The sequence below is a fragment of the Rhinopithecus bieti genome, unplaced genomic scaffold, assembly GCF_001698545.2.
Source record: "Rhinopithecus bieti isolate Rb0 unplaced genomic scaffold, ASM169854v2 scaffold_19482, whole genome shotgun sequence".
NCBI classification, from domain to species: Eukaryota; Metazoa; Chordata; class Mammalia; order Primates; family Cercopithecidae; genus Rhinopithecus; species Rhinopithecus bieti.
Genome location: NW_016809768.1, coordinates 613,759 through 636,863, shown reverse-complemented (window position 1 = coordinate 636,863; position 23,105 = coordinate 613,759). Strand labels below are relative to the sequence as shown.

Here is a 23,105-nt window from a genome sequence, read left to right as displayed (position 1 = left end):
GGGAGAAGGTCATGGCGGCCTTGTGAGGACTAAGTAGTGCTTCTGAAAAGGGCCACACTCCTCTCTCCTTTCCCAATAGACCAACTGGCAAATTCATCCCCTGATTCCACATAAAACAGTTTTGCTGACACCCAAGTTTCCTGTAATTCCACCCTCAGCACTTGTCAGGACATATGTATTTTATCCAATAAGTTGTTTCCTTCGTAAGTGGAACTCAAGTGCCACCTGAGCATGCATGTGTTGGTTTCTTGTATTATTTCTGAAGACAGAAAAAAAAAGTCTTTAAGAAAAACAAAAAAATGAAAGATCTTGTGCTTTGTCTTTGAGACTCCAGGAAAGGGGTAGGGGGTTGTGGGGAAACACTGAATCTCTCAGCCATTGTGAGAGGGAGCAAATCAACCCCCTGGGAAAGGATCACTGTGGAGAGGAACAAGGGAGGAGGCTGAGGCTCTGGGGGCAACCAAGAGTTAGAGGAAAAGATGGAAGCCAGCCTGGCTCCGAAAATCAGAAACACTGCCAGGACCCAGCAGCAGGAACACCTTCCACTTGGCCATGGAGCACTGGAGCGTGTGGGGCTGAATCCACAAAGCGGGGGATGCTTGTCTCCACCCGGTCTCTTTGCACACTGGCTGATAAAGCTCTTTTGCCTCCTCCACTGGAAACAAAAGGATGTTGCCCAGGTCCATGGGACCAGAACCGAGCTCAGCATCCCGAGCCTAGGGGTGATTCTGATCATCGCTGCTATGGAAACAAGACAGCCAAGAACGCCACACTCAGGAGACTTTCAATATACTTTATTAAAAAGTTTCTTTGTATAAATTTCCTAAAATTTTAAAATTAAAATAAATCCCCTCCCCCCGCCAAAAAAAAAAAAAACACACACACACACAACATTAGAGGAATGCCAAAAATATTCTCTATTACAACTTTTTTTAATTCTTTAATTGAGGCATTGGTCCCAACGGTGCATGTAGATTAAGGGATTTTGCTTCCTTCTGAACTAGATCATTTGTTAGAGGCTTTAGAAAAAGAAAATTAGCTTGAAATCTAATCCAGGAAATTGGGGCAGGGAATGAAAAGTTGGTCTCTTGTTTCTCCACGATACACAGGCTTCCCATCTAAAGTCATGCTTAACTAAAAGGGAAAAAAATGAACCAAGCAAAAGTATATAGAGTAGCCGTGACATCTGCGTTATTTTCTAGACTTTACATTTGCCTGCAACAGGCATAACATGAAACTCCAGAGGGAATTTGAATTGATAGGAATGTTCACATAAACACCAGCAGTGGCTAACTGTTACACAACATTCAAAGTATTCGAGAGAACTGCCTGGAGACGGAGAGCGAGGGTCCACAGACACATTAGCACCATACTGATAGGTCATGCAGCAGGATGTTCCCTCCTCGGTTCGAGTGTAAATCAAAGCATGAAATGATACAGTGCAAGGGAATCTACACCCGGAGCTTCTGCAGAGACGAGCTGGCGACGGCTGACTCCTTCTTCTTCAAGAGGTATATGATGTTGGCCAGCCACGCTTAGGTTCCCATCGCATTGATGACTCCAGGTTTGGCAAGCACTGAGCGTCGAGAGAGGGGGTGGGTGGGGTGGGGTGAGGTGAGGAGTCAAGAGAGGAGAGGAAAAGCCACATTACTGACCCAAAAGGGCACTGTCATTATCATGACACAGTCCCGCAGCCTCTGGTTTCCATCACCTGTCTCACTTTTCTACTCAGTACCATCAGTGGTCCTCTGTGACCTTCTTGGCCTGGGGCTGGGGATGTCTGTGAAATCTGATTCCATTCTTTTGCCCTGCACCATGTACCAGGCCTTTATACGAACGGAACTCTCCCCATTCTGGCACTGACCCCAGGGTCTGTTCAAAGTGTTTATTTTATTACCAGTTGAACTGTGCAATACAATGGAGATACTGGATGGCCCCAGTGACAACATTGTTATTTATGGGAAGCAAAGTTATTTAAAGATAAATTTGTGGGGGTTATTGATCTTTGGTGTTATCTGTAGTTGTTCATCATATTATTTTCGCAGGAATCATTTTTGGTGCAATATTTTACAAATAACAGCAACTTAATAACATTTCTGAAGAATGACGAGGGACAAGTATGTTTTAGAAACCCAACATAGGAATTCAAAAGAAATGCCATGGGTTGTATTTGAACCTCTTACTTATCTGAGGATACAATTTATCTTCTTTTTCATATGTATTATAATTGCACTTCTACTATTTTTCAAGGTGACTTATTGCCCTGAATCTCTTCTCTTATTTGCAAAAGCCGTAAACACAAGGAAGAATCACTCACCAGGAGCGCAAACCTTTTCACATTCTGTCTGTGATCCAAATTTGTTTTCGTTTCCGCCACAACCTCCATACCAGAATCTTGCACAGCTTTTGGTGTTTGGATCATAGTACCATTTTAATATGAAATCCCTGCAAGTTCCTTCGTCTTTTGGCAACTTGCATATATCTTTAATAACAACATGAGAAAAGGACATTAATGAGAACATGTGTGTTACTCTGCTCCCAGTGCCGGGGTTGATAGTTTGATGAACCTACTGTGGGTAGAAGGAGAAAAAGGAAGAGCTTCCTTCCAGGTGAAAACTCCCTAAACCTGCTCAAATTTCCATTTCCTCGCTGCCATATGGACATAGGAATCACTTACAGCATTGTGAGAGATAGATGAAATTGTATCAATGAAAGGGCTTCATAAACAGCACTCAGAATCCCAAATGTTGGCAATGGTTATTGAATAATTTTAAATGAAATGAATTGTTTTTCTCCTTTCCAATCACTGGGCCATTTGCCCTCCAAATCCTTCCATGTTAAATCCCCAGAAAAGAAACCGAATTTTAAAACCTCAGGGTTTTATATTTCTTGGCAAAAAGGAAATTTGATTCTGTTGGAATATAGATCAAAAATAAGGTTCTACCTTTCATTACAAGCCAAGTAGACTGAAAATTAAAGGTAAAGCACAAAAGAAAATCCTTTATGAGTGTGTGTGTGTGTGTACGCATGCATGTGTGGTAGCCAAGGGCCTTTGTGACCTGCCAAATGAAACGCGTAAAATGAAGAGCTAGCACCGATGTAAAATTCATGACGGCAAAAATGTCACAGAGCAGAGCTATTTTGAAGAAGAGAAGCATTCTTTTTCCAGTTAAGGAAGTTTATGTTTCAAATGCACACGTCTGATGTAGCCCAGCTGCAAAGTAAAGCGAAGGTTCCCTCGACGCCTGGAGAGAAAAGTTTACAGTTCACACACAGCACGACTCCTGTTTACAGAGTTTTCTGGCAAACTCCAGATTGTTCTGGGAAAGAGAAGCATTGATGTCAACTGTTATCTGTAAGTTTGAAAACGTAAACCTTCTTTCTCCAAAACTCCCTGGAGCCAATAATTCTGCATGTTCCTGTGAGGAGCTAACAGGCAGGAATTATCCAGCTCTCCCCACAAAGGGCTACTTCTCCACCTCCTTTGTCCCCAGCGAGGCAGGCTGCTCACAGCTGCGGAGGTGGTGAGCAGCTGTGCTTCAGATAGATACCGAAAAGGACAAAGAAAACCTAAGTCTTCAGTGGATAATCATAGCTTGGATCACTCAGGATGGACCAGACTCAAAGGTGCATAGGACTGAGGCTCAGAATTGGTCTAAAACATTTCCTGGTTGCTGCTGTCACCCAATGCCAGGCTGGTGGCTGGTGGTTCCACAGTTACAACACCTCCTAGTCGCAGACCCTCTCCGGGCCCAGAAAGCCAACAGTTCCCCAGAGAGCCTTTGAGGACTCCAGGAAGTCAGAATAAAATGAAGACAATTTACAAAAACAGCCTTCTTTCTCTCAAATATGCCAGTAACTGAAGGAAAATGCCTGGCTTTCAAGGAAGGCCCTGGAGGGAACTGACAAGCCAAAGGTTATTTAACCATCAAAACTTGTTCCTCATTTACCGGTGGGTTCCCTGATAGAGTGAGGCCCGTGTCAGATGATCTCTCTATTCTTCCTTCCTTCCCAGAGTGTTGGTCGATGGACCCTATTTGCTCTATTTTATTTGTTTCAGGTGCACTTCAGTCCTGACCATCTGTGTTTAGCTGTTCAGTTCCCAGTCCCCTGGGCTCTGCTGAACCAGTCACGAGAGGTCTGCCCAGACCCTCGGACACCCAGCCCGCAGACGGCCTCGCAGCAGCGTGCTCCACTCCCTGTCTGATGGGCTTCTCCAGCTTCCTTGGATCTCCACCCTAACCCTCTAGTTCCACACCATGGCACTGGCGTTTTCTGCCCTTATTTCAGTGAGAGTCACTGCTGAGACTCTAAGATTTACTAGTGGAAAATAAGGACACTGTTACTGTGGACAAGCAGATATTTGGAAAACCGAGAGAAATATATTAGTGAAGTGAGAACCCAACACTATTCAGAGACAAAAACCTGGACTTCTCCACTTCTGAAGTATGAAAATGGGGGATTTTATGTTCTTAAGAAGCCTTCTAATGCAAACTCCACATCATCTTGACTTCTGAGACCCATCGTTTTGACTGGACTCTCCTCAGCTATGAATGTATATGTTAAAGCAACTGTTTTAAGCAAAAGAANTCAGGAAAGCATCCAAATAGAAGAGAGGAAATGGAGGCAAGCACAGTGTTAGGTTAAGACCCTGTTCTGGGAATCCCACCTGTTCCCAGAAGCCACAGGTGCCTACCTAGAACATCCTAACAACAACCATTCAAAAACAGTGGGGTGCGAGGCACCTTAAGCACCACAGTCCGTTTTTGTAATAAATATTTGTGGGAGTGGATGCACCTGTGCAATGCAGGCACCTTCCCACAAGCAATAATATTCATAGAAAAAAAAATAGGAAGGCTGTGCACTGGGTCACTATTGGTTTTCATCAAAAGCCAGCAATGCTGTCACAATGAGAATCGTGTAACATATCTCTCTATACGTCCTGAATGCTTGACAATGCATATCTGTTAACTTTATAATCAGCAAAAAAATATGTATCCTTCAAAGTGGAAAACATATTGATTGGCAAATCTTGTCTTTTTCATAGTTTGAGATTCCCATAGTGTTTCAATGCATTTTTAAAGGCATCAGCTTTGACATTTCCAAATCACTATGTAAGTACTTCCTTGAGCAAACTGAAGGAAGGCAGACTGAGCAGTGTTTACACTGCAATCATCAACATGTTCCTCATCAGTTTAATGGTGCCTAAAACAAGAAAATTCAATCACCTTCTCACTCGGCATTGTTGTTACGGTATAAAGTGCTTCCAAACCTTGGATGCAGGTATGATTTGCCTGAACCAAAACACTTTCTGCCGTCTACATTTTGAGCATTGGTCAGTTCAAAGGGTACCAAGGAAACTTACTAAATTTTTAACTTACTTAATGTATTTATTTATTTAGAGACAGAGTCTCACTCTGTTGCCCAGGCTAGAGTGCAGTGGCATGATCTCAGCTCACTGCAACCTCCGCCTCCCAGGTTCAAGTGATTCTCCTGCCTCAGTCTCCAGAGTAGCTAGGATTACAGGCATGAGCCATCACGCTCAGCTAATTTTTGCGTTTTTAGTAGAGACGGGGTTTCACCATGTTGGCCAGGCTGGTCTCGAAATCCTGACCTCAAGTGATCCTCCTGTCTCGGCCCCACAACGTGCAGGGATTATAGGTGTGAGCTATCACACCCGGTCAATTTTTAACAGCTACAGAATGTAGCTGTGGTTAAATTTTGGACCCTTTACTCTTTCAGATCTTGACCAACAGACTTCTATTTTTTAAGACTTCAGGATAAAAAACATCTCTTTGGTCTCATTGTAACCCCCACCCGGCAACTAACCAGAAAACATCCTTACACAGCAATGAACAACAGACAGCCTGGAGAGGACCATTTCCCAAATCCCTGTAGCTATTTAACTTACTTCAGCCATGGGATTAGTTTGTTCTTTAAATTATTATTAACATAAAGTCAGATATTTTCCCCAAATATACCATTTTATGCTAATCAATGATATATATTCACATGGAACATGGCTAACCAAATACTGTATTTCATCCAATATAAGATATCTTAATTTTATGGTACACTATTATTTTATATTCCACTAAGTAACACAAAATACTACCAATAAACCATGATATGTTGTTGTCAATTCTAAATCACATTTCAGTTTCAGAAGTGTCCCAATGGAAAAAAAATGTGCATCTTAGAATCAATAAGTAAAATGTTAGTAAACACAAAATAATGGTTCCTTCAGGGGTATACAATTGGCCCAGTCATGTCTACTTGGACAAAATGTGATCAGTTCTACAGATTACTAATTTCAAGAATAAATAATAAAGGACATGATGATTTTGTTAGTTATTTTGTCTAGTTTCTGCATTGAAACTTCTTTAACACATGTGATTAAGCCAATAATTTGGGATTCATTTTGTAATATTGCAAAAAGTAACTTTAACTTAGATTTTTGTTGTTGTTGCTTAGAAACTTCAGAGAGTCTTAGCTTTAGTAGTAATATGCATAGAAAATATCTATCCAAAGCTTCCTTAGTTAAAAATGAGAAGAGAGAAGAGGGAGGCAGTAACAAAAGCCTAAAACCAAAATTAGTAACTACATAGCACTGTCAAAATCAGCAGCGACAAAGCAGGTGGTAGAAAGGCCCAACACACCCATGCTTTCAGGAGGCCAGGGTAATGAATGAAAGATCCATTGCTGCTCAGTGCCATTTACAGGCAGCAGATGTGTGGCAGAAAAGTGTCTGGAGTATAATTCTTTTAGATGCTGAGCAAAGCAAAAAGCAGAGTGAGATATTTTTGTGGGGGTTCATTTGGTTTTATTTTTTAAAAATACAAATATTAAGCATTTAAAATCAAATCATGTAATATTGCAAAGCTGGGATCCTGAGTGGTTGCCCTCAGTATATGATGCCCTAGGTATATTAACGGAATCAAGGTCTATTAACAGAATCAACCTTCATGTCAAAGGCGAGAGTCTCCCTGCCACACACCAAACAGGGCCAGACCTTGTGGGGGACAAAAAATCCCCTAACCAGACTGCCCTCGCATTACATGCCTGACTCAAATTCCTGATAAACAAGCGTCTATTCAATGTTATTGTCAAAATGGGCCAACATTAACATATGCAAATGAAAACCGATGGTAACACTGGTCCTCTCCTCTTCCCCTGCCTTAGGTGCCCAGGACCAGGAACCTTTTCATTTCAGGGTGTTTCTGCCCACAAATTCCTTCACAGATTCAAACACAGGTCACCAGGTTCCCAGAATCCAACGTGATAAACTATGAAAAATACAGGTTCTTAAGACAGCATCTTTTATTCACAGAAGTAAAACAGCAAACGATAGCACCTACTGTTTAATACTAAGAAAGGGACCCATCTCTGTCAGTGTTTCTAATTAATAGATGCTGCAGAAAGTGAGAGAAATTAAAATGCACACATGTAAATATAAAAAATATATTTGTAAAATTTTGTTTTGCCTGAATGGTCTAGAAAATGTATATTTGGAGAAATAATGCATATTGTGGTCATTGGAATATGGATGCAAAATACACATGTAACTCCTGAGTGAGCATGCAGTGACTATTTTTTAAGGTTATTTAATAAAGAGTGACTCATTATCACTCCTTTTTCTATATCCAAAAATACATAAACCATTAAAAGATTCTCCCCCCACCCCAGGGGAAATGGTTAAAACGACAATTATAGGAGACTGTGAGGAGGGGAGGGAGAGAAGTCGGTAGGGGGTGGGGGGATAAGCATTCCTCTCCTAATTCTGGTTATCCATTTTGAATTTTAGACATTTTTAAGTAAATGTCCCATTTATTAGGTCGGTGCAAAAGTAACTCCGGTTGTCACCATTACTTTCAGTGGCAAAACCGGATTTACTTTCGCACCAACCTAATAATTCAAAAAGAGCTCTCAAAAATGGCATGCCTGTGTGTACACCTGATACACGCATCAGGCCGAGGTATGTTCAGTGCTTGTTTTGTTACTATGAAGTAATTAAGTTTAAGAGATCAGAGATCAATTATGCAGGGCCTTGTTCTTTTTTTAAAAAAAAAGTAATTTATGTCTTCACTCTGGGCAGGAAAACACACATATGCACGTGTACACACATACACACACACACACACACACGGGAAACGGTGAGAGGACATTCACATCCTGGGTCTGAGGGGTACACACATACACACACAGACACACACATGTGAAACGGTGAGAGGACTTTCACATCCTGGGTCTGAGGGTTATGCCCCAATTAGTATGAAGGAGAAAGGTTTTATTTAGATTCATCTGTATCAACTACTTGTAGCCTTGAAAGAAACACAAGCCCCAATTTCAAAACTCTTTTCTCTTTATCACAGGTAGACAGACGATCTCAATGTTAAAGGTCTGGATCAAAAGCGACTCGATCACAACTCAACATTAAAAAAAAAAAAAAGAAAAAGAAAACAGCCCAGCCAGACCCTTGCTTAAAGATTTTGTTGTTTATATTAACTAGGCACTGTTTATACAATCTTGTCCCTTCTGGACCACACATAAGAGAATCAAAAACATCCCCAAATCTTGCTGTCTAGTTTACTCAGTATTGATCTCTGATCTCTAGTTTACTCCAAGTCATTTTCTCTCAATGAAGCACTAAACTGGCTAAACATTTTATATTTCCCACACCGTATTCAGGGTGAAGTTAACCACTGAGTGAGAAATGACAGACGCAGATTTCAGCAACTTTGAGGTTAGAGTTGAATCTGTCCTGACCCGCACCTCTGGGGGAAATCTACTTTGTTCTTTGTGGCTTGTCTTTGAGCTCAAGCACCATGGTGGGGTCACCTAACAGGCTCACTCAACAAACGCCTTTAAAATCAATTACAGAAATGAGCATTGTGAAGAGAAATGCTGTCCTCCTCCTGACGGTAGATGATACACCAGAAAATAATGAACTGTCCCCTCGTTAGCAGAAAGTTTTCGCTTCAGGTCTATAAAACAGTATTATATCTAAATTCCCATGGAATCTCCATTTTTTCTGTTAGTACCATCATTCTTTGCTGAACACTCTTCAACAAAGCCTATCAACTCTTTTAATAATCAGTTTCTCACGGATGAACAAGCCAAGTCCACATTCTGCTGAATGAGAGATTCCAGGCCTCTCAGAGTTTCACTGCCCAAGAACAAAAGCAAGTAACAGCTGTCAGTTCCTGAATTACACTAACCAGTCACTAACTTAGCATAGACCATGCACACACTCTGGGCTCAAGCACATGAGAGAGGGTATCACAGACTCACACACTAAGCTGGGGTGTGTGCTTAGGATGTTAGGACCAGAACACCCCGTGGGTCAGATTCAAACCCATGCATTTCACGGATTCCAGCCAGATTTGTCTTGTGTTCTTCTAAGCAGGTTTTTAAACTTAGATTAAATCACTGAGTAAATGAAATGTCAATCTTCACAGCATCACACACCACAGATCAACTCGAGTCTCAGTATGAGGCACGGGAGAAATGACTAACAGATACGTGAATTCTAGTGATAGCCCCAAAAGCACCTCTCATCAATTTTTCACTGAGTCTGGTCACAGGTAAAGTAAGACTCCATTTACACCTGGGATCTTGCAGAATAAGATGATGTTGGGCTGCACAGAGCTGATATGGACCTTTTCCCCATAGAAGTCATGCCTGGGCTAAAACTTAGAACCCAAGAAGGTAAATTGGAATCAAGTCTTCCAAAGCTTTAACATTTTTGGATGGGTATTTTCTTAGTGCCATTAATGGACCTAATAGTTTCACAACTCACCTGTTTCAGTGAGAGCCAACGGTTCTGTGCTCACCATTAGATTGATGGTTGAACTAGAAGCTGACCTTGCTGGCTGTGGAGGTGGGGGCTGAGATTTCTCTATAAAAGAAAAATACATGCAACTCGTAGGTAAATCAGAAACTGGAGGGCTTGGGAATCCTTAGTGACTGATACAAGGTTGCCTGCTGTGATTAATGTCTTATGTGGGGGAGTGGTGATTGAAAGACAGAGATCCAAGACATCTCTACATCCACCACTTATGCTGTGGGCTGCAAGTTGGATCCACGTGCTAATAAGCGGCTGGAGGGGATCCCTGAACTTCCGAACAAATCCTCTCACCTCCCACACAGCCTTTTCTGCTGCTGTCCAGGAAAATAGAGACCTAGGGTTGACTGGGTCTTTGGACTCATATCTCTATGGGCCTAACCCAGGGCACTGGTGGGAATTCCCTTTCCTCAAGCTGGTTCCTCAATCTGAATAGCATTGGCCTGAAGAAAAGAGGAGCCTTCCCCTTCACGTTCCTGGAGCAGTGGGGGTCAAGAAGAATGGGAGGGGGGAACCCAGAAGAATTTAGAAAGATGAGAGAGGGTACCATGAATAATTAAGAAAAGCTGGGACAGCACTCAAATGCAGGCCTCAGTGAAACGGGGGAGCCCTGGGGACAAGAGCCAGCCAAGGCAGAGCCCAACTATGGTGAGATCAGGGCAGGGAGACTCAGCTATGGACATCCTCCAGCCCTGGGGCGGTGAGACTTCAGGTACACCTCCATTACTCCCTAAGGGGCCAGTGACTGACTAGTGTTTTCCTGAACATGGAAACCTGGACAGGGTGGTGGGCAACCAGGAGCCCTCGCCCGGAGACGTAGCCATGTTTCCCGGGTGCAATGTTGGAAAGGGCTGTGCTCAGGTGACGTGGATCTGGCTTCCTCCATAAAGTAGCCCAGGACCCACAGGACTGCATCCCACATGGAATCCCATTTTCCATTCTGTGTTTTATAAAGTTAGGGTGCCACCAAAGCACCCAGGCTAAGTTGTTTTGGTTTTTTTTTTCTAATTTGTGTTTATTTCAGAATAGATTCAATAAGTAAGTGTCTCCTTTGTGTCCTATTTGATAACTCTACATAGAAATCAGGTACTGACTTGTACCTATCATGTACTTACTTGTACTGAAACTTCCATGGTAGGTGGCTCTGACCTGAGACCTCAGGTAGCAGACCACGGACACATGGTACATCTGCCCAGCGAGCAGGCCTCCAATGACGCGGTCCGTGACTGTGAGGTTCTGCTTCAGAATCAGGGACTGATCATGGGCTGAGGTGATGGTGAGGTCATAAAAATAAGGACTGGGGGGCTCAGGCCTCTCCCAGTGGAGTCTAGCGCTGTTCTCTGTGATCTCAGACACCTGGACTTCTCGGGACACCTTAACTGGAAGATAGATCAGAGTGTGAAGATAAAAAATAAAACCCTCCATGACTGTTGTGCATGAGCGAGAGAGGAAATCTGAAAGGGATGTGTTAACAGACAAATTGACTCGAAATTTAGGTGAGGTGGGGAACTAATTTCTTGTTCAAGCCCCTAAAAAATATTGTTTTTATCATCTATCAGCATACATGAAATGTGCAATTCACAGTAATGAAAAATCTCATCATTCATCAACTATCTTTTTTTCTATTAAAAATCTCCACTGTTAAGAAGATACTTTGGAAATACAAGCCCCGCATACTAATCATAAGTTGTGTTTGCTACAAAATGAGCCCCATAATTTAAAATGTATTAAATCATAAAATGTTAGGGTATGACATGAAATTCTTTTAAAGGAATTCTGCTTTCTCTATTTCACACTGTTCATAAAATGAAGACAATTTCCGTTTTACCGTGGGCTGCCCTTTACAGCTTGTGACATTCGGTAGTGTCTTCCAGTGTCTTCTTTAATAAAACGATAAAATAACATACTCTTGGTCTCATGAGAGCCATCTACCTTTTGTATCTAATTCAGTCTGAAATATATTGAGTTCATGCAGAGCACTTGTGGGTTTTGCCATTACTTTCAATATTTTTCTCATGGTCGGTATGTGCATAGATTTCAGCCTTGGGGAATGACTGATGGTCCAGGCTCTCACTTTTCAGGCTACCGGACTGAACACCCAACATTGCCACAGCACACAGCTTAGGGCCCCTTTTCTGTGGGTATGAGGCAGGGACAAAGTTTGCAGTTGCAAAGGGCTCCCCCAGACCTTTTCAAGTCATATTCTAAGGTAGGCGAGTCCGGCTCCAAACACCAGCCCAGAAACAGCTGCCTTGCTGCCTAAGAACCAACTGCAGGCTTTTTCTTTCTGTCTTTCTCACTCCCTAAATAGGGGCTAAAACCCTATTTTGACCTGGAACATTTTCCCTTTAGTTTAAGACAACTCAATTTCCAGGTGAGGTAAGCTGTGCCCCCACTGACATTCCAGAGAGAATGAGAGCTTCCCATCCCTACCCCAGGACAGGATTGAGGGCACAGGATGGGGCATGGGAGAAGGGAGGCGGCAGAGGCTGGAACCCCTAACCAACACCTCTTAAAACACATCATCCAGATGTACAAGCCCAGATCAAGGACTGTATTCTGAGTGTGTTACATGCAGGCTTTGAGGAACATACCCTGGAGCAGTAAATGAGGATGTCACAAGACGACAGCCCTAGCAAGGGCTTTCTTACCCACGGGCTTAGTGGTGGCTGGCTTGGTGGCAGCTGGTTTGGCTGCCTGTGGCTTAGGGGCCTCAGGCTTGGTCACCACTGGTTTTGCGGCAGCAGCAGCGGGGGGTCTTACAGCTGCTGGCTTTGCTGCTACAGGCTTCGCTGCTGTTGCTGGCTTCACCACCACTGGGGGTCTAACAGTGGCCGTCTTTGTGGCCACAGGCTTGGCAGCCACAGGTTTTGCAGGGGCTGGTTTCGCAGGGGCCGGCTTTGCAGCAGCTGGCTTCACAGATGGCTGATTTACAGGCTTTGTTGTGGTGGTCACTGCTTTCGCTGTAGTCACTGGCTTTGTGGTCGTCACTGGGTTGGATGTAGGACTTGAAGTAACATTATTTGGAACATTTCTGTTAAGACAAATTAAATATTACCTCTGCTTTTGCCTGCTATCTAAAATAAACAAAGACATAACCCCACGAACTACATTAAATTTGTTTTAGCAAAATGCATGCAATAGTTTTTATAGATTATGTATAGTAGTGCATATATTAAATTCTTTCTTTTAAGGATCTGTGCCCCCCTAAAAAAAGATATGGAACAGCATATTGAAAATAGAATCATTAAAATGAAGCTTATATTGTTCTACAAAACATCTTTCAATTTATAAAATAAAGGCAGGGAGAAAATAAGAGACAATAATAAATAATATCCAACAATGTTCTCATTATAGCAATTAACCAACCAAAACATACACCAAAAATTAAATGAAATCAGTAGTTAGCTACTTACATTATAAGAAAATATCCACTCAATCAAATGCTATCCACTCAATCAAATGCTATGTTGAGCTGGAAAATTATAAAGTTAACATGTACTATTTTGCTCCAGGGCTTATTATTGGGAGTATATATGTATTTTTTACTTGTCTTAATTTTTGTGAATGTGTTTTTTTGTTTTTTGGTTTTTTTTTTACAATTTCCTGATCCATTACCAATATCTAGAGAGAATAGCAACCTAATCAAACAGACACAACAACACGGACCCACACTTCGTAGCTTTCTTGATCTTAGAAGAAAATGTATTATTTTAGAATCATATCTTGCTACACGTTCTAGGAAGTAATAATATATTTTCAAGTTAGTATCATAAGACTTCAAATACTAGGTTACTTCATTCCTTCTGTTTTCCAAAAGGTAAAAAGGTTAAGTCAATTTTAGGGAATGTTTCAGAGAAATAATAGGAACCATTAAAGCCTAGAAAAAGAGAGGCTACCAAGCTAAATGAAGCATCCAGTGCCACGATACAGGTCCTAGTTGCCTTAGCAATGATATTTATTCTTGCTATGCTGAGGTTTAAAGCCACTCCTTCTGGGGTCAAAGGAAAGAGCTGAAGGACTTAAGTGGTGATAGAGAGAAGCGTCTGCAGTAGGAAGAGATGGGATCTCTTTCCCCATCCTGAGAGTCAGCCAGTAGTAAGCCAGATAGCAATTTTCCAAGGATCATTTGCATTCATATCTCATCTGTGCATGAAGTTCAGAATCTGCAGAATCTGCACTTCTCTCCAAAGCATGACCCACTGTGACATTCTCTTAAGGAGCACACGTTGCTGACACACTACAGGAGCTCAGTTTCTGTGGCCACACCGCCCCAGCTAGCCCTTTGTCACATGGCCCCACTGCCCTCTTTGCTCCTAGAGTTGGCACCCGAGATGGAGCAGGGCATGAACCATGGCACATGGGCCAAGCAGCAGCATCAGCATGGGTGCCACAGTCCTGCCCACTCCCATTCCTCCCCTCAGTCTTCACAGTAGAACATGCGCATGGCTTCCTATTAGTACCATTATTACATGTTATCACAGCATTAACAATTTTAAGAAGACATAGAGTCCATTTTTTGATGTATTCAATCCTTCTTTTATGTAATCATTTCACACCAGATACGGCAGATTGTTTGGACATACGGTCTCAATTACCTACCTTCTCTCTGCCCATGCCCTTTACAATGTAATGTGACAAGTCCTTCCATCAAGCCTAGTTTTCCAACCTTAAATCTAGGTTAGCCTTTGGACATGCCTTGGCCAATAGAATGTGGCAGAAGTAACAGTGTGCCAGTTCTAACCTAGGTCACAAGGGGCCTTGCACACTTCTGTCTTCTCTCAGGGAACCCTGCCAGGTCACCTTGTGAACAAACCCAGGCTAGCCTGCTGAGAATGAGAGACCACATGGAACAGAGATGAGTCAGCCCAGCTGAGACCATTCTAGACCAGCAGCTCTATAGCTGACAAGCAGCTGACCACAAATATAAGTGAGCCAAGTAGAAAACAGAAGAACCACCCAGTTGAACCCAGACAAAAATTGCTGATCCACAGAATTACAAATTAAATAAGTGGTTGTTGGCCAGGCACAGTGGCTCATGCCTATAATCCCAGCACTTTTGGAGGCTAAGGCAGGCAGATCATTTGAGTTCAGGAGTTCTAGATCAGCCTGGACAACATGGCGAAACCCCATCTCTACTGAAAAAAATACAAAAATTAGCCAGGCATGGCAGCATGCACCTGTAGTCCCAGCTACTCGGAAGGCTGAGGCACAAGAATTGCTTGAACCCAGGAGGCAGAACTTGCAGTGAGCCAAGATTGCACAACTGTACTCCAGCCTGGGCAACACAGCAAGACTCTGTCTCTAAATACATTAATTAATTAAGTAAATAAATAGGTGGTTGTTGTTTTAAGCCACTAAGTTTTGAGTAGCTTGTTATGCGGCAAAAGCTAACTGATAAAACAGATTATTTGAGAAGCATGACCCACATTACCTTTGAGAAGTCACATTTGCTGGATTTCAAGGTCCTCATCCCATAGACTCAGGAGTTGGTTGGAGGACCTGTGCAATCCCTGCAGCACTATAATTTTTAAGACAATAATTATAATCACTTACACTTGTTTGTGACCAAACTTCACAAGATTCTTTGTGGGTTGGTCCCCTTGGAACCAATCACACTGTTTCCTGATATCTGGGGACAAGTAAAAAGCATTTTCACCTAAGGAAAAAAAAAGAAAAGAAAACAATTGAGCTGCATGCTAATAATATGAAAATTAAAATTAATCTGTTAGCGAGTTAAATGAATCACATAACATTTATTTAGCCCATAATCATTGTTGAATTAACCACATCAGACAAACTATGTCCAGTGATTTTAAACATAAAGTATGATGGCATTTGATCCATAAAACATGGTAAGCCAATATGTTCTATTTGGCAATATTTGGGTGATTAAGTTAAAAACATATTTATTCAATGTGAGGGAGAAGACAGGGCTAGAAGAAAAATCAAGAGGAGAGTTTGACAAGTTCTAGTCTCTTGAACATCAGATTATAATCCAACTGCTTTCATATTTTCTCAATGCTTTGTTGAACAAAGCTTCTGTTTTTAATCTTAGGAAGACAGGAACAGTGACCCATGGGTGAACCTGCTGGCTTACCTTTGCTTCACATTTTTCCCTGAGTCTTTTGGGTGCCAAATGTGAATACTGTTTTCATAGACCTCAATATTCCCTTAAATAATAAACATTCAGTATATACATGTTTATTTATACTTTATAAATCCCCCTCATTTGTTCCAAGCCTTGCCTGTGCTGACCCTAGGCTGCACACTATACACAGGCTCTGGAAACTACAATGGGCTGCAGCTCCTCAAAGAGTCTAGGGGACCACAGACCACAAACGAATGATCCACAGACCAGGTAAAGATGCCCTAAGTAGGGTGTCCAGATTAACCATGAGCAGGCCTTGGGAGCAGGAGCCTCCACGGCGAGCAGAAGCCATTGGAAATGAGCTTTGAAGATGAATATGGGTTTGCTGCTGAAGTGCGGTGGAGAGCATTCCAGGGAGGGGGAGTCCCATGAGCAAAGGCCCAGTGGTATCCAAGCACAGGACTGGCGGCTAAACCCAGATCAAAGCAACTCTTTCTAGAAGCTTTCCCCAGTGCCCCCAACAGAAATCACTTTCCTTGCGACATGCCAGCCTATTATGTCATGCATAATAAATGTGCATTTGATCCACTGGCCCACCCTCTTGTAAACTGTTAAGGACACCAAGAGTGCCTTATGGCTAGGAGGTGCTCAGTCAAATGTGGTGGGATAAACGAGTCAATAACAACAAGGAGTCTGTCTGCATGTTCCCTGCTTACTCTGGCTCCTAAAAGCATTTGTGGCATATGGCAGGTGTCAATACATGTTTGTTAAATGAATGAACCAGTTCCAGTCAACATATCGGTTGTCTTTTCCATGACTATTCCCACACTCCTCCCAGCCCAAGCATAAAGCCAGGCCAGGGCACATGCAGTGCCACGCAGGACTTACTGCTGATGAAGGATGGCAACAGCCTCCCAAAGCGCATCAAAGGCTCCTCATTAAGCTCGGTGGACTTGTCCACTAATTTGAAGAAGACGTCGTTTGGTTCACTGGCGAAGGTGTATACCTCCTTGATGTTCACCTTCCTGCCAATGCCCAGGACCACGAAGAAGTAGCCCTTGCATTTGGCCTGCAGGATGACTCTCTGGGCCTCCTCCAGTTGCTGCTCCTGCACCTCGCCCGTCAGCATCAGAACCACAATTTTCAGGTCCCGTGGGTTTGGAGCACTTTCAAAGACATTCTCTATGGTATATTCAATGGCACTGCCCAAGGCCCTGGTTCCCTGCAACTGTGTCATTCCCCTGCTGAGGAAGTCCACCAGCTTCTCCTTGGAGCCATAGTCAGTCAGGGAGAATTCCACCTTCACAGGCGACATGCTGGCATTGCCCATGGACTCATAGGGCGCATGCTGCACAACAGCCACCCTGGCGAAGTGCTGGGAGGCCTTGGGGTCTGGGCTCATGTCCAGTTGTCTGACCAGGTATGCTATGTACTTCTTCATCTCATTGAACTGGAACAGGGTGGTGGTCTCAGCGCTGTCTAAGATGAAAGCCATGTCGATGTCCACATCGCTCCCTGCCGCTCTCCTGTCCCTGAAGGAAGGCCTCCAACTGCCAAATCCGCAGGATGGGTCAATGTTGCAGATGTCTAGAAAGAAGCATGGCAGCCTATTTATTCTGTGACACCCACAGCAGGATATACAACTCATCAATCTGCTAGGAGCCTTGGGTGATTACAATGATCCCATAAGATCAAAAGCGGGCTGGGCGCGGTGGCTCACGCCTGTAATCCCAGCACCTTGGGAGGCTGAGGCAGGCGGATCACGAGGTCAAGAGATTGAGATCATCCTGGACAACATGGTAAAACCCTGTCAGTACTAAAAATACAAAAATTAGCTGGGTGTGGTGGCCGGTGCCTGTAGTCCCAGCTACTTGGGAGACTGAGGCAGGAGAATCGCTTGAACCCAGGAAGCAGAGGTTACAGTGAGCCAAGATTGTGCCACTACACTCCAGCCTGGGCGATAAGAGTGGGACTCTGTCTTAAAAAAAAAAAAGGAAGAAGCAGAAAGGACCAAAACCAAAACCAATTTATATCTTGCTGCCTTGATTTGATTAGGGCCAGATTTCAGTTTCCATCACCTAATACTTAGTAGATGAAACAAATCAGTAACATAAAATCTTTGTAGTATGCCACGTGCTGGCATTTTTAAAAGAAAAGAAACATTATCTTACTTCTTTGCCACTCTTTGAAGAAATATGTTCTAGAATGTCACTAGTGCCAAATATTTTCATTCTAGATTCTAATGTCAAAACTTAAGCAGAACCCACCTCCTCCTTTGTTAACTAAAAAATGGATTATCCCCCATCAAAGAGAAGCTCTGTCTTGGGAGGTCCATTTTTAATACAGAAACTGCTGCAGTAGTATTTATACTGGTAAATAGGAGGCTTTGTGAATCAACTGAACTCAAGCTCTTTTTACAGATCATCATTATTCTCTCACTCTCCTATGGATATTATGTTTTGCAATTGCAGCTGAGCAGATCTTCCTGTTAGATAAACAGCTTACCCAAGCAAACGTGACACGTGCGGACATTCTCCAGGAAGTCTGTGAGGTCTCTCCCCGCAGGCAGGACAAGTGCATGTCCCACTGCTGTGTTATTGATCTGGTTTAAACAAAAGAACAATTTTAGTAGGGGCGTACATGATCAGTAATATCTGAAAATATGGCAGAGGAGTAAATCAAAGCCACATCAATAAAATAGATTAACTTCCCAATAGGGCAGTATTGGGAATATCTTCTCATTTGGGGGTGGGGCTAGACTCTGAGTATAATAGAAAGACATAGGTTTTATTCTAATAGGGTGAGCTGGAGTTCATATCCCGTTCAAATGGGGTTCAGCTTTTTTCAGACGTAAAATGGGGGGTAATACCTTACTAATGGTGTCATTTGGAGGGTTAAATTAGATAATAAATATTAGTACCTGGTGTATCCTCTGGCAAATAGTAGGAACTTAATCTTTTCATTATTTTTAGCACCAATATGGGAGCTCCATCCCTTCCCCACCCTTCAGGTGTGGTTAAAGCAAGTAACAAAATCACTCCCAGTGGATGCAAAGAGTCCTGTCTATCGTAGTACCTGGCACACGATTAGTAATTATTCATTTAACAAATAGCTAGTCTGAATGAATGAGTGAATCATTATGAACGAATGAACAAATAATTTTTTGAACTTGTTGAAACCATGCTAAGAAACTCATGTGGCTCTGAGTCCCTCAGCCCACACAAGGACAGATTTATGTGAATGAACCCCTCTAACAAGAGCACACGGCTTGTAGCCCAACTTCAACACTGGATTCCCAATGAATATCCAATGTGGAAGGAAAGACATTAGCAATCATCTTGCCCCAGCCTCAACTTACAGGTGACAAATCTGAGACGCAGGGAAGTTAAGTGGCGTGCACATTACTTTAAATGGGTGGGGGGAGTGTGGAACCAGGCCAAGGCCTCCTGACTCCTGGCTGGACTCCTTCCTATCCATCACCCATCTGTCTTGAACAGTATCACCAGAACTGCACTGAATAAATATTAATTGATATAACAATTAAACCAGTCAGCCGGGTGCGGTGGCTCATGCCTGTAACCCCAGCACTCTGGGAGGCCGAGGCAGGCAGATCACGAGATCAGGAGTTTGAGACCAACCTGACCAACATGGTGAAACCTCGTCTCTACTAAAAAAAAAAGAAAAGAAAATACAAAATTAGCCAGGCATGGTGGTGAGTGCCTGTGATCTCAGCTACTCAGGAGGCTGAGGTAGGAGAATCACCTGAACCTGGAAGGTGGAGGTTGCAGTGAGCCAAGATCACGCCACTGCACTCCAGCCTGGGTGACAAAGCAAGACTCCATCTAAAAAAAAAAAAAAAAAAAACCCACACCCAAAATTAAACCAGTTTTTTAAAAATTACAAGGGACGCTTGGCCTCTCTGTGGGCTGCCTTTGGGGCCTAGCTGAAGAAAGCTTTGCACAGTGGTGTAGATCGGGGTTGCTGAGTTGGCGTAATTTTGGGGACCTTACTAAGAGACTGCAGGCCTCCAGGGCCACCCTGGATATTCACCTTCAGAGCTGATTGGGACAGAGTGGAATGGGTATTGCACATGGGTTTCAGAGTCTAATGGACTAGGGTCCTAGCCTCTCACGAGCACCTCACTAACAGCAGGATCGTCCTATCCATGAGGTGAGACGGATGACACAAACCTCACCAGCCAGTTATGGGAAGCAAATGCCCAGTACACATCCAGTAAAACACAGCTCAGAGTGTGCACATGGGGCCATCTTGGGAGGAGACAGGACCGACCCAAACATCCAGGTCCTCCTCACGTGTTGAATAAAGCAAACAAGCCACACCACCTTGTTAGTAGATAGAGGGTGTCACTAACACTAGCATCACTAACCGGCAAGAGCTGTCAACCTGTGAGGAGGAGCCTGGGGGCAGTGCTACAGGCAGGTAGGCGTCCCTGTAGTGCTGGGGCCACGAGGCTGTCCTGGAGACCTCACAAGAGAAGTTCTCAGGCAGATGGACTCATTGGGGACCTTGTAGGAGCTATGGGACATGAAGCCACTGAGGAGCATGGGCGTGTCTGAGAACCTTCTCAGAGCCCCAGAAGAAAGGGAGACGGCAATAGCACCAACAGAGCACAGACCTGCAAAGCGTTGACAAGCTGCCGGTCTTCCTGGCTCGTAAGGAACAAGGGGGTGATCCCCGCATCTGAGAGCTTGAGCACAGCCTCTCTGAGCTGTGGGGATGCTCTTGTGGGCCTATTGCTGAAGAAAACAGCCACTTTCCTCATTAGGAATCCATTCCGCACACGCTTAAATGTGTTTCTGGCCACAAATGACATGGCGGTCTCCAGACTCTGCTGTTTGGATGTTAGAGCCACCTGAAGGTTCTTAATCTTGTCCAGGAGGACCGACTTCCTCTTGGAGTCAGCAAACCGGATCTCTGTGGTCACCTCGTTGTTGTAGGTGACCACGGCCACCCGGGCCCCCCGTGGGCAGTTGCTCTCAGCAATGGTCAGGTCATTCACAATACTCAAGACCACATCTCGCATCCGGCTGAATGTGTCCTGGTTGACCCCCTCAGAGGTGTCTAAAGCAAAGGCTAGTTCTGTCGGGAAGACGGGGCACTCCAGGGGCCCTGTGGAAAGCGAAGGGTGGAGGGTTAAAGACCAACCGTACTTACTACAAAAGGGAGGCTTCCTTTCCTTAGGAAAGTCACCAAAATCAACTTACCATAGCAGCAAGCTAGAAAAGAAACAAAGAGAAGAAAGGGTGAGAGACTACTCTACCATGTGAGAATTTCAAATGTAAAAATATGCATTGTCAGACAACAGAAAATCGTGTACTTACGACATTTATCTTTGATGCTTTGGATGAGGGCACATTGCTTTAAAAGAAAATGAAAGAATATGTAAGGAGAGCAAATCAAAGGCTCATGAGGTAATGAGTCATTCTGGATACATGCAACTTACATCGATGGAGTCACCTCTGTTGCCCTTGGGACCCTGTAAAACCAAGGAAGGAAAGGCTGAGAGGCACAGTAGATGGGGAATTTGAAAAAACAGCCTTTGCTCTCCCTTCCCCCCCCACCTCCAAGAAATACACAGAGCAAAACAAAGGGGCCCCTGGATAACCTTGATTGTTTACAGCCTCTCCCTATAAACCTGATTTTTTCTCTTGCAAAACAAAAGAGAAAAGATTCTCAGAGCAAATGTGTTTCCCTGGGAGGTCATTTGGCTTTTGAAATAGGCTCAGGTCCTGAAACCAGGAAGCTCACCACCAATCCATGTAAAGCCCACTAGTGAGCTTGGGTCTAGATTCTCCTTCTCTTGAGAAAAGAGCTCCCTCTCACACGCTTGCTTGATACACCTCTGCCGAAGGGGCAGTGAGAGATCGTTGAGCTGTCCTGGTTCCCTCCCTGTCTAATGCATCCCAGCTGAATTCCACCCCGGGGAGCTCTAGGGACTGACTCAAGGCTTCGCTCAGTGTCCTATCACTAAACCTCACCACGCTGACAGTCCAGCAGGCATCTCATGGGCCATTAGTTGTCTTTCCAGGGGGCCATTTCTGCCTGCTTGGTCTTCTGCAGCAACTGGCTTAATGTGCTGCCCCCAACACTTCATCTACTTAAAGACAGCAGTCAGACCCACCTGACCAGCCTTCTTTTCCCTAATTCATCTAAACTAAGCTCTGAACCTTTCCTTCTAGGAATGATTTTCCAACTCCTGAATTATCTTTTCCATTATTTTTTGAAACTCATCAATTTCAATATTGAGGGACAATATAGGGAGAAATGCAAATAAGAAAACAAAGGTATTAGCAATAAAGAGATTTGGAAGGGCTGTGGGAGGATGCCTTCCTGGCTTCTGGTGGTGGCATGACTAGTGGGCTTTAACCACAAATCAGGAGCTCCCCTGGGGATTTCATAGACCAAAGGAAGCACTGCCAAACCAAGACCTGGCATAATTGCACTGCTTCTGCAAGATGCAAGCAAAAGGTATTCAGATTTCCCCTCTTTGGTTTCTCCTCTATACAAACCTCAAATGCACCTATGCCAGGAAACTATAAAGGCAAACTACAAAACTCCCTAGATGACAGGATCCCATGAAACCTATTTTTTTTTAAGTTTCTTGTTACTCTAAAATTGAAAATCTCTTTGCTGCATCATGATGTCAGAGAGTTGGTCTGACAACCAAGTAAATACACACAGATCACACTTTCTTGTGAGCAAAGCAGTGGTGGGAAGTTTTCAGGGACTATGTGTAAAGCACCCAGCCACAGATGGCTGGGTCAGAACTGGATAAATACTTACAGCTGGTCCTGGGTAGCCAGGGTCTCCCTTCTGTCCAACTATCCCTGGAGGTCCCGAATTTCCCTAGAGGGAGCAGAACGAACATTGTTCAATTGTGTCAGAAAGTGGAGAGGTTAAGGCTCCTATAGTTGGAAGGGATGGTAAAAGTGATCTAACCCAAGGGACTCCATCACCACAAGAAATCTCTCACTTTAAGGGAGCTAAAATGTCTCTTAAATTCAAGTTTAGGGACAAGAAACCTCAACAAAGCCAATGGGAGTCCCCGACCAACTATGGAGGGATTATGTTCTCTACCAGGCTAAGGTAAGACAGATGCTTTCCCAAGAACCATTAATATGATTACTAAGGACTCCCAGGAGAATAGGT

General features: G+C 43.6%; 1 protein-coding gene across 6 annotated transcripts in view; it reads right to left on the bottom strand.

Moving 5' to 3' along the window:
- Positions 1 to 780: 780 nt before the first annotated feature.
- Positions 781 to 23,105, bottom strand: part of COL6A3 (collagen type VI alpha 3 chain) — a 91,377-nt gene continuing 69,052 nt past the window's right edge. For all 6 annotated transcript variants that reach the window (XM_017890346.1, XM_017890348.1, XM_017890349.1 and 3 more), the window contains 13 exons: positions 22,740 to 22,802; positions 21,400 to 21,432; positions 21,278 to 21,314; positions 21,161 to 21,172; positions 20,572 to 21,065; positions 18,441 to 18,537; positions 16,824 to 17,522; positions 15,401 to 15,503; positions 12,496 to 12,878; positions 10,960 to 11,223; positions 9,800 to 9,898; positions 2,318 to 2,482; positions 781 to 1,576 (listed from right to left, as the gene is read on the bottom strand). In XM_017890346.1, the coding sequence (XP_017745835.1) occupies positions 1,536 to 1,576; positions 2,318 to 2,482; positions 9,800 to 9,898; positions 10,960 to 11,223; positions 12,496 to 12,878; positions 15,401 to 15,503; positions 16,824 to 17,522; positions 18,441 to 18,537; positions 20,572 to 21,065; positions 21,161 to 21,172; positions 21,278 to 21,314; positions 21,400 to 21,432; positions 22,740 to 22,802 (2,490 nt within the window). In that variant the 3' untranslated portion in view covers positions 781 to 1,535. The remainder of the gene's footprint in view (positions 1,577 to 2,317; positions 2,483 to 9,799; positions 9,899 to 10,959; positions 11,224 to 12,495; positions 12,879 to 15,400; positions 15,504 to 16,823; positions 17,523 to 18,440; positions 18,538 to 20,571; positions 21,066 to 21,160; positions 21,173 to 21,277; positions 21,315 to 21,399; positions 21,433 to 22,739; positions 22,803 to 23,105) is intronic.